Source organism: Sinocyclocheilus rhinocerous, unplaced genomic scaffold (assembly GCF_001515625.1).
Source record: "Sinocyclocheilus rhinocerous isolate Xijiao unplaced genomic scaffold, SAMN03320098_v1.1 scaffold561, whole genome shotgun sequence".
In the NCBI taxonomy this organism is placed as follows: domain Eukaryota; kingdom Metazoa; phylum Chordata; class Actinopteri; order Cypriniformes; family Cyprinidae; genus Sinocyclocheilus; species Sinocyclocheilus rhinocerous.
In genome coordinates this window covers 1056958-1074457 of record NW_015641041.1, presented here as the reverse complement: position 1 = coordinate 1074457, position 17500 = coordinate 1056958, and the positions used below count along the sequence as shown (strand labels likewise).

At 35.7% G+C, this 17500-nt stretch overlaps 1 protein-coding gene across 1 annotated transcript in view; it reads right to left on the bottom strand.

Annotated features, from left to right (window-relative positions):
- The window catches only part of myo5c (myosin VC), a 27928-nt gene that overhangs the window by 1651 nt on the left and 8777 nt on the right, over positions 1-17500 (bottom strand). Inside the window, exons 11-38 of the mRNA XM_016570762.1 lie at positions 16029-16110; positions 15800-15940; positions 14878-15000; positions 14714-14797; positions 14070-14198; positions 13890-13987; positions 13715-13801; positions 12035-12146; positions 11739-11950; positions 10204-10369; positions 9958-10104; positions 7294-7458; positions 6533-6626; positions 6393-6456; positions 5852-6032; positions 4964-5057; positions 4814-4877; positions 4649-4726; positions 4393-4573; positions 4212-4305; positions 3289-3352; positions 3033-3201; positions 2245-2329; positions 2068-2166; positions 1836-1990; positions 1159-1248; positions 853-1003; positions 460-763 (exon numbers count right to left, since the gene is read on the bottom strand). Coding sequence (XP_016426248.1) covers positions 460-763; positions 853-1003; positions 1159-1248; positions 1836-1990; positions 2068-2166; positions 2245-2329; positions 3033-3201; positions 3289-3352; positions 4212-4305; positions 4393-4573; positions 4649-4726; positions 4814-4877; positions 4964-5057; positions 5852-6032; positions 6393-6456; positions 6533-6626; positions 7294-7458; positions 9958-10104; positions 10204-10369; positions 11739-11950; positions 12035-12146; positions 13715-13801; positions 13890-13987; positions 14070-14198; positions 14714-14797; positions 14878-15000; positions 15800-15940; positions 16029-16110 — 3513 coding nt within the window. The remainder of the gene's footprint in view (positions 1-459; positions 764-852; positions 1004-1158; positions 1249-1835; positions 1991-2067; positions 2167-2244; positions 2330-3032; positions 3202-3288; positions 3353-4211; positions 4306-4392; positions 4574-4648; positions 4727-4813; positions 4878-4963; positions 5058-5851; positions 6033-6392; positions 6457-6532; positions 6627-7293; positions 7459-9957; positions 10105-10203; positions 10370-11738; positions 11951-12034; positions 12147-13714; positions 13802-13889; positions 13988-14069; positions 14199-14713; positions 14798-14877; positions 15001-15799; positions 15941-16028; positions 16111-17500) is intronic.

The window sequence follows — 17500 nt, the reverse complement described above, 5'->3', positions numbered from 1 at the left end:
ACCACTTGTATGTGCCAGAATGGCACTATTCCAGAGCACACTTCACTGACTACTATATCCCATAATGCAATGCACACCTTACCTTCCATTTCCAGTGATGTATGAACTTAAAACATATACATCTCCACAGTATGTATAGTGTGCACACTATGCAAATGTTCTGTATTTATGGAATAGTACCATACTGTTCATTTAGAAACTTTCCGAAACTTAAACAACTCGTTTTTTGAGACTTTGGCCATGTTTAGCATGAGGATCCAACTCTTTAGCAGTGTAAATAAGTCAGAATGCATGGAATAGCATTAGACATCCCCTTTAAATAGCAAAGACATTTATAGAATTACAAAACAAATCTGTCACTTTTGATCAGTTCAATGCATCCTTGCTGAATAGAACAGTAGTGTATATGCTGTGCATTATGTAGTAATGCCCATACAAGGATTTAACACATGTACGCACCTGATCTGCATGCCCTTGCGGCAGGAGCACAGGTCCTTGCGGAGCAGAATGCTGTTCACCGACGTGGCTCCGATGAGGAAGAACAGCTGTCTTATGACCTGACCCTGCAGCTGCGGCTCCATGCCATGCTGCGCCATGCTGGTGTGGAACGCGTCGAGCTGCTGCAGGATGTCTGTCACACTGAACGGCTCCGACCCGCTGTGGTCCCCGCCGTCCTCGTACACACTGTTCGAGCGCTTACGGAAACCGGTGGGCTTCATGCTGGAGATTCCCTGGAGACTCTCGTGCTCCAACATCCCAGGGACTGAAAGGAGAGAGTGGATTGTTTAACGAGATGGAACAAAGGGAAATGCGTTAAATTATAGCGCCAATGCATCGACTCTATTTCCATACTTATCATGGGAAAGAGCGCGTCCTCCATCACGCTGATGAACTGATGGTAGATGTTGATGGCGAGGTCGCTGAGAATCTGCCGGTGCTCTGACAGGTCGAAGTTCCTCAGGCAGTTCTTGTTCTGACGAGGAGTGTTGTGCTTCATGAACTCCTGTTGATGGAGGGGAAATAAAGAATCTCAGTGGTTGGTTTCAGTAAGATATCCTTGAAATTAAGCGTTGATGTATTGAATCAGGAAGTACAAATAGCATTTCATGGGGTCTTTAATAGTGGAAGGGAGTAGAGAGACACAGAAAAGGACTTTACCTCGTCTCCGCTGTACTGTTTGAGACAGTTGAGGAAGTGATATGTGTTTGAGAGCCAGAAGGACAGAACTTCAAAACTCTCCTGTTGGTTCTGAAATCATAGTCATCATAATCATCATCATAAAGTGACGTGCAGCAGCAATCTCAGAGGATTCTGCAGGTTGGTTGTATTCAGATGTGATTGTTTTTGAATTATCATGTTAGTTTATGAATTACATTAGTTTGCTCGAATTCAGGACATAATACAATGTGTGACAGAATTCATTCAAATTTACTTCATTTATAATCAAAAGAAAATGACATTTTGCTTAAAGAAAATTAAGCATGTTTACAACTATTATATTTTTGCAGTGACATTATATTTTATAATAATTTATTTTATTACTGTATTTATTATTATTTTAATATTTATTGCACTGCTGTATTAATAATATATATGTATATTTAAATCAAATCCTTGTATTAAAAATAATACAATAAACATTACCATGTTTATATATATATATATACATACATACATACACACACACACACACACATTGCAGTTTTTATTTTTTATATATTTATTGTTATTCAACTTATTAATATTATTATATGATATTAATATGTAAAATATATGCTATAATCAGCATTAAAGGCAATACAACAAATGCTATGATGACAATTTGTACGTCTTACCGTGATGACCTCTTTGATGGCTGAGATGATGCCGTTCATGAGGGACTTGAGTTTGTTTCCGTCATTGAGGTAATCGGCGTGTCTCACACACATGAAGAGGAGATGTGCAGCCAGACCAGGGATCATTAGCACACCCACACCGCGAGGTTTCAGCTCTGCAGATTACAAACCACTCTGTAAATTATGAGTTATTTGTGCGTTGGACGTACACATGCTTTAGTGATGGATTTACCCAGTATAAGCGTCCGGATCAGCCTGCTTTCATTCTCCTTCTTGTACTCCAACATGCCCAAGTACTCTTTAGGCACAGCCGGCGCTGCTTTCTGACTGGCTGATGAGGATACAAAACATGGAGAGGATGAGACCGGATTGGCTAAATATAAAATCAGATGAATGGAAAGAGTTGTACCTGTCGCATGTGTTTGAATTGCTTTGATTTGGTCTTGGAGTCGTTTTATCAGTCTGTCCTTCATGTCTAGCTGCTCCTCAAAGTCCTGGAACCAGAAGAAAATGATCTTACAAATTAGATTAATATTACCATATTGACATTTTGGACCGCAAGACCTAAATGTCTATCAGGAGGACACTGATTCTGGTGCCACTAACAGTCTAGTTTTAAAATAAACAAATAAATAAATGCATAAATTAATAAATAAATCTAAATTAAATACGTTAGAAATAAGTTCTATATATATATATATATATATATAATATTAAGTGTAAGTATATTATAATTGTATAACATTAAGGAGGATAATATTAATATTCAGGAGGACAACTAACAGTCAAAGTTTTAAATAAATTAATTATTCTGCATATTCATGCATAATTATATAATATATAAGTAAATTCTAAATAACGTATAATACATTTTAAATAGTAAGTCTAAGTATATTATAAAATATAATATTAAGCATGTTATATATGAAATATAAGCTTATATTAACTATTAATATATACTAAAATATATTTAATAAACAATATATTATTTATTAAAAATGTAGCTTTCAATTTTGCATTTTCTTTAACATTTTTGCATATTTCTAACCATTTATTTATGTTTTATATTGCATTATGTTTGCTTTGAGGCATGCATATATTTATTATGCATGTATTTTTCTTTATGTCTAAGTTGCTTTGTATAAATGAATCCATATAAATGCAAATGTAATCATGAGCGTGCCCTTTCACACACACCATATTCTCAGCTGTGAGACGGGATGTCTCCTGTCGGAGTTTGTTCTTGGCTTCGCTCTCTGAGAGCTGGGCTTTCTGTAGCTGCTCGTTCTCCTCCTGGAGGTCAGCCATCTGTCTCTCCATCTCTTCTCTTCTCCTCTCGCTCTCTGTTATCTTCTCCTCTAGGTGCCTATGAACAGATGCACAACACCTGCGCCTTCAGCCTCGTGCTACAGTCTGTAGTGTAAATATAGTCTGAGGGTAATAAACGCCTCACCTGCGCTGCGATTGCTCCTCTTCAACAGTGAGCTGAAGCTTGTTTGATAACTCCTTTATTTTTGCTGCCACATACAATTTAAGAAGTTCAAACATGATCATAATTGGTCCTACCTCAAGTGAAAAAATCCAAACAGATACCATTTTGAATTTAACATAATTTATTCATATACACTACTTAAGTTTGAATAATTAAGATTTTTTTTTTTTTTTTTAAGTCTCACCAAAGCTCCATTTATTTGATCAAAACACAGTAAAAACAGTAATATTGTGAAATATTATTACAATTTAAAAGATAATAAAAAAAATTATCATTAAAATTATTATTTTATTTTAATTAAAAAAAAAACTGTTTTTAATTTGAATATATTGCAAAATTATTAATTCCTGTGATGCAAAGCTGATTTTTCAACAGCATTAATGTTGAAAACAGTGCTGCTTTATATATTTGTAAAAAACATGATACACTTCCAATAGTTTGGAGTAGGTAAGACTAAAAAAAGAAATTAATTCTTTTATTCTGCAAAGACGAATTAAATTGATCAAAAGTGACAGAAAAGACATTTATAATATTACAAAATATTTCTACTTCAAATAACTGGCTGCTGAAAATTCAGCTTTGCTACCACATAAACAAATCAAATTTTATATCATATATTTAAATAGGAAACTGTTATTTTAAATGGTAATAATACTTCACAATATGACTATTTTACAGTATTTTTGATCAAATAAATGCAGCCTTAGTGAGCATAAGAGACTTCTTTCAGAAGCATTAAAATTTTTTATTTATTCCAAACGTCTAACAAGTAGTGTATTTAAAACAGAAGCCCTGGAGTGTGACATCATATCCTGTTGCCCATATATGTCCAAAATAGTTTAGCATGCTTAAAACGTAGTCCAATTCAGATGTGTTTGGCTCACCGCTCATCTCAGCGCTCTGATCTTGTAACCGGGTCTCAAGCTCTTGTTTGTGACGGTTCAATTCTGACACCTGCTGCTTCAGTTCTGGAATCACCTGCACACAGGAAGTCAACCATCATCACCAGCTGACATCAAACTATGCAAACAAACATACAGTCTACTGTACATAAATACAAGAAACCATGTTCTCAGCAGAGAGACGGGCCACTTCCTGTCCGATGCTTTGGTTGACGTTGCTCTTCTCCTGAAAGAGAGCTTGAAGCTGCTCGTTCTCTTTGTTTAAATGTTCGTTTTTGAAGACCAGAGCTTCCTGTTGACTCTTACAAGTGTCCTTTTGCTCCCGCAGCTGAGTTTCCATCACCCTGAGATAAAAGGACAGACAATTTGATGCAAAAATAAACACTATGGATTAAATGACAAACCTTTAGAGGTCATACTTAGCAGCTTTCTCCATGGAGTCAAAAGCAGCGAGAAGATCAGCTCCATCATCATTATCTAAGGCTTCTTCATTAAGTCTGAAGTAAAAGAGACAACTTGATTAAAGCAAATCAAAACTGTGCCAAATAACAATCAGCACTGACACTCCCAATATTTCTGCACACCTTTGGATGAGAATTTCCTCTTTAGCTTCACCGAGCAGCTGTCTCGTGATCAAACTCATCTTAGCTGAGGGCGTAAAAATGGATAAAGACGCCTTTAGACGAGTCATTCATACATAATGTAAAGACAGTCCATGGTAGCATGTTTTGTACCTCTGGCTTGTAGATTCTGAGCTCTCGTGGTTTTATCAGCTTCAGCTCGCTGCATCTGCAGGCTGTTGATTTCTTTCCGTAAATCTGGTATGACCTTCAAATTGAAAAAATAAATAAATAAATAATAGTAAAAGTATTTTTCAGTCATTTGCAGAAGTGCTAACAAGTGTTTCAGAGTTGGCAAAAGAATAAAGTTATAGCTTTTTTAGTTCGGGTTTTAGGATCTGGAGGACAAAACGCAAAAATGCTAAATAAGTGCATACACAAACAAACAAACAAAATTAATATAATTAATCAAATGTAAAAATAAAAAATATATTCTAGATATATTTACATTTATTATATATATATATATACACACACACAGTATATATGCTTAATATATATATATATATATATACAGTGTGTGTGTGTGTGTGTGTGTGTGTTTGTATACAAATAATCAAATATGAAATAATCAAATGTACAAGGACAAATATAAAGAATTTAAAAAATATTAGAGATTAAAAATTATAGAAGTTTTACAAATTAAGATATCTAAATAAAAATTAAAATACATCATTTAAAATGAACTTTCAACTTTGCATTTATTTTAATATTTTTGCATTTCCCCAACCATTTGATTTATATTGCATTGATTTTTTTGCATTGATTGATTTAATGGATTATTTGTAAATCTCCTCATACATTTAATAATTTCTTTTTTATTTATATATTCATGCACAAATGTATTTATTTATTATTTTTGCATGGTCATCCTTCATGTTAGGCTTCGGTCTACTGTAAGTGCCTTGCAAGCACTATAATTAAACTGCCATATGTACTTGTTCTTAAACTTGGGAAAAATGTAAGAAACAAGAAAAAGAAAGAGTTAGAGGTGTGCTTCACCTTGACGTGTTTGGTGAGCTGCAGCACTTGTTCCTGCAGTTCCGCATTGATCTTCTCGTCCTCCTCCACTTGCGTCTGGAGCCTGATTCGCTCCTCTCTCAGTCTACGGCTTTCCTCTTTCAGTACGACGATCTCTTTATCCGAGTCTTCCTTCTGTAGTTCACTGTTGTGCTCCGCCACCCTGACAGAACAGAGAACGGATTTAGCACATACGCGTTTAGACAAAGCTCTGATTGATAGCCTAATAAAAGAAAATGAGAAATGTCCAAGCTGTAATTTTCCGTGTAAACAACTCAAAGTCAGGTCTGTTCCTCACAAAGCTATCATGCAGCTTTTGGACCACTTTTAGACTACTTTTATGTTGGCTTCATGCTAGTTTTTCTGGTGCTTGACATGGTCACCACCCACTTTCATAATATGAGCAGTTTGGACAATCTGCTGAACAACTTCTTTTGAGTTCCACATTCAACTCATGTTTGGAAAGATATGAGAATGCGTAAATGATTTTTGGGTGAACTATTCTTTTACAAAACACTCTTACTTTCTGAATCTCTCCTCTCTTTCTAAATCCTCCATCAGTTTTCTCTTTACATCCTCAAATTGATCTGGAAAACAAATGTTTCATAAGTTACAGTCACACACTCTTCATTATCACTGTTTTAAAGCCAGTTCACTCATCACCTTGCATCTGCAGGGTCGTCTCTTTCAGTTTCTGCTCCAAAGCCTTATTCGCCTCAGTAAGTTTCTCTTTGTCACTCTGAAGCAGAGCGATTGTCTTGGAGAAGAGAACAAAGTGAACACTCTCATAATTATATTCAATACTTTATCAATATGACAAAGATAATGTACAAATCAGTAGGTGTGTTCGACTTCATGCGGCGCTGTGCAGACCGATCGGCGAGAGTTGCTGCTTGCAGTCGGGGACAGAATTGAAAGCGAAGTCGTGAAGTCAGACACTTTCTGCTTCCCGTAGTGACAGTGTTTGCATGCTTTATCACAGACGAAGAGAATTAAATGCAATATTTGACAAATACACAGACGTTTCAGAGACGTTTTCATGTACTGTTTAATGCAGCGCCATCTGTACAAGAATAAAGCTCAACATAAGCCTATACTAAGTGGGTCAATATATACTTTTATCAGTGTTTTTTGATAAACATGACTCAATATAACATTGCAACTACAGTAAAAGAGCTTTTACTGTTATAAAAAAAACAGATTTGTGAGCATTAGTGGAACTGAAGGTGTCAGAATAAATATGAAACACACGTCATCGTTGTCATGTGGTGAATTCGGCCAGTACTTTGATGCTATACATCACAGTGACGTGGCGTTGGCGCAAAATTTCGGACAAAATTTCTAACTGGCATGCACTGCTTCAAGTCAGCGGCCGATTGGCCTGCGCAGCACTGCATGAAGTCGAACACACCTAGTATCTTTACCTGATTGGCCTCTTCAGACTTTGTTCTCGCCCTCTCTTCTAAAGCTGCCATCTCATTGGTCAGCTTTCCAAGCTCCGCCTCCAGAGCCTGGATCTTTTCTAGTCCTTGAGCACGTGCATTAGACAAACTGGTGAGTCTTTCCATAAGGCCTAGGTTCTCTTTATTCTAGAAGAAGAGAAAGAAAGGTTTTGTATTTCAGAGTCACTGCAGAAAATTATATATTTAAAGAGTCTGAACACTTTATTTTAATTTTTTGAAATAGTTATTTTGTTAGCATTTAAATTCAAGCATGTGGCAGATGTTTTTATTCAAAACGATTTACTGTACATTCAAAGTATACATTTGATCAGCAGTGTTACTTTAGTAATATTTCTATGCTATTATTTACAAATATTTTGAATTAGCTTTTATTTTAATATTTTCAGTTTTCTTTTTAATTTTGTTTATGTTTTAGTAATTTTGTGCCTTGTACCTCATCATTTGTATTCGTTTTTGGGGTTTTTATTAGTAGTAGTAGTTTTATTATTTTTTTTAGTTATTAACATTTTTAATAATTTTAATACTTTGTGTAAGATTTGTAAGAAATCGAAACTACTTTGTTTGGCCTTCCAAAAGTGGACACGACTAGAAATCAGTGGTTAAGTTGTATTTACAACACTGTTGCAGAGCAGTACAAACCAAATATTCAGATGTGTGCAGCGCATTTTACAGAGGACGAGGACTGTTTCCTGATCCTGGGAGAGTAGCCAACAATGCCGGTGTTCCAGTGAATTCAGTTCCCCTGTTTCCCCTTCGGCGCGCATGCTGACCCTATACAGTCTATGATGCTGACAAATAATGCTGACTCACAGCCTGTAAGTACGTTTTCATATTTAAAGGATTTGCCACTGATGATTCAAACGCAAGTTTTGAGCAGTGTAGAGCAGCGCTTGTCGTTTCTCCGATCACAATTGCAGACGTTTTATGTCTACGCGGCACGATGCAACGCAACGCGTAAAAAGACAGTATAAGTCATTATAATCAGTAATTATGTCCCCACTGGATGCAATAAATGCCTCGTTTGTAATGGGTTTTATTGGTGTTGTCTCATCATCAACATTTCGGTCACACGCTTGAGGCATTCGGCCAATCACAACGCATTGGATAGCTGGCCAATCACAGCACACCTCGATTTTTCAGACCGATGAGCTTTGTAAATTCGGCCAATCACAACGCTCTGGATAGCTGGCCAATCAGAGCACACCTCGCTTTTTCAGACCGATGAGCTTTGTAAAAATCGACGCGTTTCAGAAAGGCGGGGCATAGAGGAGAAACAATGTAGAGTATGTGGAAAATAATGTGTTTTTTTAACCTTAAACCGCATAAACACATTTCATTACACCAAATACACAAAATAATGTTATTTTTTAGCAACGTCATATGGCCCCCTTTAATGTTTTAATCTAATATTTATATTCTATTTGAACAATTATCAGTATGCGTTTTACTTGGAAATCAAACCTATGACTTCAGTAGAACAACAGTGAACTGCAGTCAGATGAGATGTTGTCAGGCCATATGTCAGTAAAAACCAATTTTCCTGTCCTGTCAGGTGGTATACTGTGCTCGTAGCACGTGCTCTCACTGCACAAATGTGCTGGCGTGCTGTATATCACTTCATGTTAAAGCGCAAAAGAAACCATGAGCATGCACGTCTGCAGTTAAGTCATGAAATTACCAAAAAAGGCAATTAAAGCTCCCTAAAAACTGTGCATGTATGTAAGTATCTGTTATACATGAGTCACATTTAAAAACATGTCTCTGAAATGCAGTGGTTTTCAAAACTGTCTCCCTCATTTAACACACCCGATTCAACTCCTCAGCTCATAACAGAGACTTTAAGACCTGAAGTGGGTCAGAAAAGGTAAAGAGTTGTGAGAAAATGCGATGCGTGTCAGATCCGCGTCATTTTCAGCAGCGGCAGCTCTTAAAGCAGCCAAAATAACCTAAAAACCAGCTGCTGTGACGTCTGTTCATCAAAGTCTGTTCATCACTTTTGTATCTTTAAGGATTCATCTATATTAAATTTAGAATTTAGTGTTTGATAACTTTATTCCATTTCTGTATATTTCCTACTTGCTGAAGGGCACAGGCAGCTAAATATGACATTCATTATAATGGGTTTATGTGAAGACTGTTTCAAGTTCACTTAAATTAGAAGTGGTTATTTTTTAAATTCTAATAAATGTTAAAATTGATAGCTCTTATTATACTGTAATGTTGAATGGCTATAGTCAATGGTTAAATATTAGGAAAAAAACTATTTCATAGAGACATCAGTAGTATTGGTATCAGTGATACTCTAGTGATACTAGATACCACTAAATATTAAAAAATATACTGTCTTTATGTTGTTTCTAGATTAATTTGAAGATAGCATGTGAAATTATTGCAATATAAAAGTATATTTAAAAACTTTAATGTTAGGTGGGATTAATCGCGATTAATTTCAGAAAAAAATTTACGATTAATTAGTTAATTTTTTTTATTTTATTGATTGAAAGCACTAATTTTAATTCATCCAAAGGAGTTTTAGGGAGAAACATCTGAGACAGTGTTCAAGACAAAGTCTTCTCTTGAGACTTAACATTCAGTAACATTTTCCTCTATGTTGTCGGATTGTACCTGCTCTTCTATTTTCTTGCGCAGCTGCTGGACTCGGTACGAGAGCTGCACGTTGATGACCAGCCGTCGCATGGTTTGAAAGCGCCGGCGCACCAGCCAAGCTCGAGCGTATTTCTGCAGAACCAGAGCCTTGTGTTCTGCCACCATCTACAATAATACAAAGAATCAAAATGTGTGATTATGTGATCAAGGTCAAAAGACCATCATGAAACACTTCAAACAAAATGACAAACGATGAGACTCTGCCTTTCTGTAGCGCTTGCGGGCCGTCCATCCTCTGGTGTAGGCCTGTATGATGACTGCAGCCCTCAGGACGAGCTGGTAAATCCTCCGGACCAGATACCCACGACAGTGTCTCTGGATCACCACAGCGGCCCAGGCCTGCTTCAGCGCCAGAGCTGTTATGCTGCGTCTGCAACAGGACGGTTTTTAATGTTCTCAAAAGCAGCATTTAATGAAAACACAAGACGAGTTCATGCATTTCATATGTGCTATTCTTCAATTGTTTGTCTATGTAAACATTCAACAGATTGACATCTTTGGTTGCATCACATCAGCCAAATTTTGTGTCTTGCTGCATTTTAAAATTCAATTCAAATTTATTTGTATAGCGCTTTTCACATTACACATTGTTTCAAAGCAGCTTTACAGAAAATGCATGTGTCTACATTACAATTTAATGACAAAAATGACAAACTTGACTTGACACATCCCTAACTTGTCAGGGTTATTGTTGTTAACGAAAACTAAAACCATTAAATTTTTTTGTAACATGAATTAAAATAAATTTTAACTGAAATAGACTTTAAAAAAACATACTTATTTTTTTATTTAGTTGCCAAGGTAACGTTTAGTTAAACCTGATGTACTAAAATAGCTAAAACTTAAATAAAAATTAATTTTAAAAACTCATTAAAAATAATAAAAATGGCAAAAACACAAAACAAAATTACTAAAACCTGAACTAAAATGAAAATGGAAAATATAAAAATTAAAACTAATTCAAAATATTAATAAAAACGATAAAAGCATCTCAATGATACTAAAATAACACTGGAATGAGTGAATGACAGTTTAAAGTTTTATGTAAGTATATATATATAAATATAAGTTTTATGGACTACTTTTATGGTGCTCGTTTGTCGTTTTTGGAGTTTGGGTTGCTTAACATGTTTTGTATTTGAGGGAGGACAGGAACATGGGGGTTTTACCTTTTAAAATGCTCAAGATCGCTGTATTCTGCTTTATTCTGTTGTGCTAATGCTAATTTCTACAATTTTTTGAACACACCCTATCTGTGTACACGATCGCTCAAAAGTTTTGGGGACAGTATTTCTTTTCTTTCTTTTTTTTTACTTTTATTCTGCAAGGATGCATTAAAATGATCAAAAAGTGACAATAAAGAAATGTATAATGTTACTAAACATTTCTATTTAAATAAATGCTGTTCTTTTGAACTTTCTATTTATCAAAGAATCCTAAAAAATGTATCACGGTTTCCACAAAAATATGAAGCAGCACAACTGTTTTCAACATTAATAATAATCAGAAATGTTTCTTAAATCAGCATATTAGAATGATTTCTGAAGGATCATGCGACACTGAAGACTGGAGTAATGATGCTGAAAATTCAGCTTTACATCAAAGGAATAAATGACATTTTACAACATATTACAATTGAAAACTGCAATTTTTAATTGCAATAATGTTTAACAATATTACTGTATTTTTGATCAAGAAAGATTCGAGTTTTGGATTGCTAGTGCTCTGGAAACACTCACCTGATCTGTTTCTTTCCACGCACGTACTGTTGGATAGTGATGGCAGCTTGTCTCATGTGCAGGAACCTGCGTCTCTGCCTCCAGCCCCTCACGTGCTTCTGGATGCTCACGCAAGCCGCACGAAGATGATCCAAACGCAGCTTCTCCAGGTACGCCACCTGTCCCGCCCGGAAGAAGATCTTACTCCGACCGAACTTGTACTGGTTGGAATCCTGTAATGGACCATGGAGGACTTTTTTTCAGTGCATGGCTGAACAACAGAAGCTCTCAGATGTAGCACAGTGCGTTTCTCTTACAGGAATGAGTCTCTGCAGAACCGTCTTGCACGTCTGCTTCTTCTCTCCCAGCTTCAGCTCCGACTGGCTCATCAATATACTGTAACGGCTGTAAAACTCTATATACGTCCATCTGTGAAGATGTACAGAGGCGATGAGAACTGTACAAATTAGTGATGACAAGGAAACATCACTAATCTGGACATCTGTGGCCATTTCAACCTGGGTTGGTTGGATTTTCTGATGTGTTTTTGATTACTCCAGTGTTTCTTGAGATTTTTGTTGATTTGTCCACAATTAAAAAATAAAATAAAAACATTAATAATTCTCACAAAATCATGTCTAGGTGAAAAAAGTAGATAAAAAATCATGAGATAAAAAACAAGAAATTACATTGTGCATGAAGAAATTTATGATAATTAAACACATTTTCAGATGATACAATGATTTTTAAAAAATACTACATGAATAGTTTCTGTCATTTACAGTGATGATTTTTTTTTACATTATAGTGTTTTTCAAAATTGTAAATAAAATAAATGTATTAAATAAAAATTATTAAATAGAAAACGTCACGATGCAAAAATTATCATAATGATCCTAATTATAGGGTTTCTTAATTATCCTAAATATAGGGTTTTCTTTAAGCAAAATATAATATCTTATGATTTTGAAGTAAAATATGACCTGGACATGTTCTTCTGTCATTTTTATAAATTTTTTTATATTTCTATTTAGCTTTAATTTATTTTTATTTGTTCTAGTAATTTAGTACTTCAAACTAAAATTTTATTTAAGTTAGTTGCCAAGGCAACATTTAAAATTTTCATAAGGTTTCTAACTTCTTCTTTTAATTTTTATATTTTATTTAAGATTTATTTCAACTAAATTTGACTAATTTTAATTAAAGGGGTCATATGATGCGATTTCAAGTTTTCCTTTCTCTTTGGAGTGTTACAAGCCGATTGTGCATAGATAAGATCCCTGAAGTTGCAAAGACTAAAGTCTCAAAACCAAAGAGATATTCTTTATCAAAGTTAAGACTCTGCCACGCCCCCCTAAAACGGCTCGTTCGAACACACCCCCACATATCTACCTCACTATGTGGAAATATTAAAAAGACAGTGTAAGTCATTATAATCCGTAATTATGTCCCCACTGGATGCAACACATGCCTCGTTTATAATGGGTTTTAATGTTTTTGTGTCGTCGCTTCGGCCGGGACACGGCATCAACAGTATGGTAGGGGGCGTAACATTTCCGTCACACGCTTGAGGTATTCGGTCAATCACAACGCACTGGATAGCTGGCTAATCAGAGCACACCTCGCTTTTCAGACCGATTAGTTTTGTAAAAATCGACGCGTTTCAGAAGGCGGGGCATAGAGGAGAAACAATAATGTACAGTATGTGGAAAATAATGTGTTTTTTTTACTTTAAACCGCATAAACACATTTCATTACACCAAATACACAAAATAATGTTCTTTTTAGCAGCATCATATGACCCCTTTAACAGACACATTAATATCCTTCACACATAATTCACTATAGATGTGCCTTCCTGTATATTTCTGTGTTTTGTGTCATTCAGAAATTGTGATATCTGTATGAAAGTCACAGAGCCTTCACAGAACTGTTCAAAATGAAGTTAAAAAGGCCACATAGTGATGTTTTGATGGTGCACGGAGAGTTTCGATCACCTGGACGGGTAACTCTGGGCACTGATACGGATGGTCTCCAGCACACCACAGGCCCTCAGCTGCTGCACCACACGCTTTGAGTCGTACCTGAGCAAACACACACGCAACACACACAGATAAATACACTGTACACAAAAAGACACAAATAAAATAATTCGGGCTTTTTGTCACTTACTCAAATGGCAGTTTCTCCTCATTGGGTTTAATACAACGCACATAATGAGGTGTAGTAGCATTCAGAGTCTCCATTAACAGGTACAAGGAACTTCGAAACTAGATAAAACATATAATCTTTCAAAATTAGTTAATCAGCCAAGCATGATAATTATCACTAATATTGTCTGTGATTTTGTACCTTGTCTCCTACAGTGGTTCTCAGCTGCTTGTTTGAAGCTTTGACTCTGGGATGTGCCGGTGTCACCTTGATCATTTTATGGCTAGAATTTGGTTCCTCCTCTTTAAAAAAATTCGCCAAGAGAGCAAACTAACAACACAGAAATTAGATAAAACAACATTATAATGGCATTAAAGGGGTCCTATTATGCTTTTTCATGTTTTCAACTTTAGTTAGTCTGTAATGTTGCTGTTTGAGCAAAAAAAAGATCTGCAAAGTTACATAGTTCAAAGTCCACTTCAAAAGGAGATTGATTTAACAGAAATCACTTTTCAAAAACTACAACCAACGACTCGTTTGGACTACAATGCATATTTTCCGGGATTTGTGATATCACAAATATCCCAGCTAACCAATCACAGCACATTTCGTATTTCAGAAGGCGGGCCTTCATTTGATACAGGAACTATTCGAGCCGTTCATGCCAGACTGGGGACAGAGTTGTTGTAATAATGTAAAATATGTGAAAAATAATGTGTTTTTTGAACAAGCTAGTATGAGAGCCTGTTCTAGTACACCCCCAAAACAAAATCAAGACTTTGTAAAGAGCATAATAGGACCCCTTTAAACTTCATTAAACATAAAGGGAGCTATTAGGTAGATACCTGACTAGCACGCATGATGTCCACCAGCTCTTCATAAAGTGTGTCTCTGTTCTTCTCCAAAAAACCTTTACACTGGTATTCTACCTAAAAAAAAAACACAGTTTTAGTTCTTCATGCACCATTTTCAGTTTTTAAGACAATATAGGGAGGTAATAGTCTCTCACCTTATCAGCAAAATGCTGAATCACAAAAGAGTCATTAGACATTCGGGGTTTCTCAAACAGCGGCTTTGAGCCTAGAAAATTGTACAGCTTTTGCAGCCAGTTTTTATCAGTGCCCTGAAGGAACTGTGGGAGATCAAAAACGATTCAGTTAGTGCAAAAATAATCATAATGATCCTAAATATGGGTTTCTTTAAGCAAAATATAATATCTTATTTCTTCCTTTTGATTTTGAAGCAAAATATGACCTGGACATGTTCTTGACAGGTTTCATAAAATTATAAAACTGCAATCCGTCACTATAGATATCAGTGTTATGTTCGTATTTTTTAATTAGTTAATTTTCAGTTTTAGTTTTAGTTGTAGTAATTTTGTTGTGTGCTTTTGTCATTTTTCTTAGTTTTTTATATTCCTATTTAACTTTAATTTATTTTTATTTAAATTTTTGTTTTAGCAATTTAGTATTTCAACCTAAAATGTTATTTCAGTTAGTTAAAGTTAGTATAAAAGGAGACAACCTGGAGTTAACAAACTAACAAAAAAACAACAACAAAAAAACACACACACAAATGAGATCCTTTTAATATCTCAGCTCTTTGAGAGAGCAATGAGATTAAATGAAGATCAAGTGGAAACTCTGGAGACATTTCACTATTTCTCACCAAATTCTCCTAAAACCAATTCATCTAAATTATTTGTGTCCTAACCAGGAACATTTTCTGTCCTTGACACAGTAAAAAATAACAGCCAATCAGGAAACATCTGATGCTTAATATTCAGCAGTGTGGTGTACGATTTTGGACCAATGAGATTTAATTGTGGGCGGAGCTACCCAGCAAGCTGCAACAGTAATATAAACCACCACTTTCTTTCACGGTTAAAAGCAGGTTAAGATAGAATATTTTATCCACAGTGTTATTCTCACCAGACACTCCTCATCCAAAAGATCCAGAATGCCCATCTTAGCCTCGATGAGATCAATAACGGGCTGATTGTCATAGAAATCGATCAGCGTCCAGGGAATATCCTCTTTCATGTACTCCTCCTGCTCCAGTTTAAACACGTGCTGATAGGATGATAATCAGAGACATGTTTTTATAAGTTCCACTACAAATCAAATGTAATTCATGGAAAGATGATACAGATGAACCCACCAGGTTGAACTGCTGCTGCAGCTTCTCGTTGGCGTAGTTGATGCAGAACTGCTCGAAACTGTTCACGTCAAAGGTCTCAAATCTAGAGGAAGCCAAAAGACAGATCAACATTAGAAAAAATGCTACACTAAAAGCCCGTTCACACCAAGAACAATAACTATGACTATTTTAGAGTCCACACAAATGTGCAATAATGTTCTGTTTATTATAAGCGCAGTGCAGTTTAGTCATCTGCCGCTTTAAATACTTGAGTTCTGGAAGGGATTCCAACAGTATTGTTCCTCTGTGCCATTATCTTTCTTACCATATATGTTTATCGTTCTTGGTGTGAAAGGGCCTTAATTCTATCGCTCATGCAAACAGGGTCTAAAACTAGCATTTTACTGCTTGTACTTTAGAAAATGTACCGGCCATTAAACTGTGTGTGCATTATTTCCTTAAAAAACAGGCAGAAAAAAATTAGGAAACAGCAATTTTTATTATTATTGTTCATATTTTTTATTTACATTTATTTAAAGATTATTATTAAAAACTAAACAAATCTATAGAAATATCGCTATAATACTGTTGAACTAAGTTTTAGTTTATATACTCCTACTAGTACTACTTCTACTACTAATAATTAAAATAATATGTAATAAAACTTCATAGCTGTTTTTTTTCCTTTGCTTTCAAACGCATAGAGCTTTTATTTTGGCAGAAAAACACCGTTATCATGAGTGGCTCATGTGTAAAGATCACATCGCAACGCATCAGATTACATTTTTATATCATTTCAATTCAGCTTTTGCAATTTGATAATTGCACTAAACCATATCGCGTTCTCAGGCATTTTTATAATTAATATTAATAAGCAACTGTCCAACTGGCGAGTAACACTGTTTCATTTATTCGCCATCGCCGATTTTTACTTGCATTTGGTGCTTGGCGTGTGTTAATTTTAGGCCTTGCATGCAAATATACATGTAAATGAATTCAAGCTGACATACCCATAAATATCCAACACCCCAATAAATGAATGTTGTTTCCCAGGGATCATTAGTGCCTGGTTGATCTTGTGGATGACCCAGTTGAAAAGATGGGCATAGATGTGTTTGGCAAGGGCATCACGGGCGTTGATGGCACGTTCCTTGGGCTGCGGTTTCACCACCGTCTCTGCTGACAGGACTATCCGTCTGTGACACAGCCAGCGGCTCATGTTGTCCATGTTGATGCCCATCAGCTCACAGAATATGGCCAAGTGAGGGTCTCTGGACTGGAGAGAGAGCAGAATGAACATCTGATGAAACACCTAGAAAGTCCTGATTTGGCATAATGTCAATTATCAACGTAAAAACACCTAAACCTGCACATATATACATATTTCTTACACCGATGGATGATTTCTCAGAGCCATTCTCCTTGATTACTACATTTCTCAAATGCAGAATCGCAGCGCGCACCTTAAATACATCAGCCTTAAAACTGTCCTT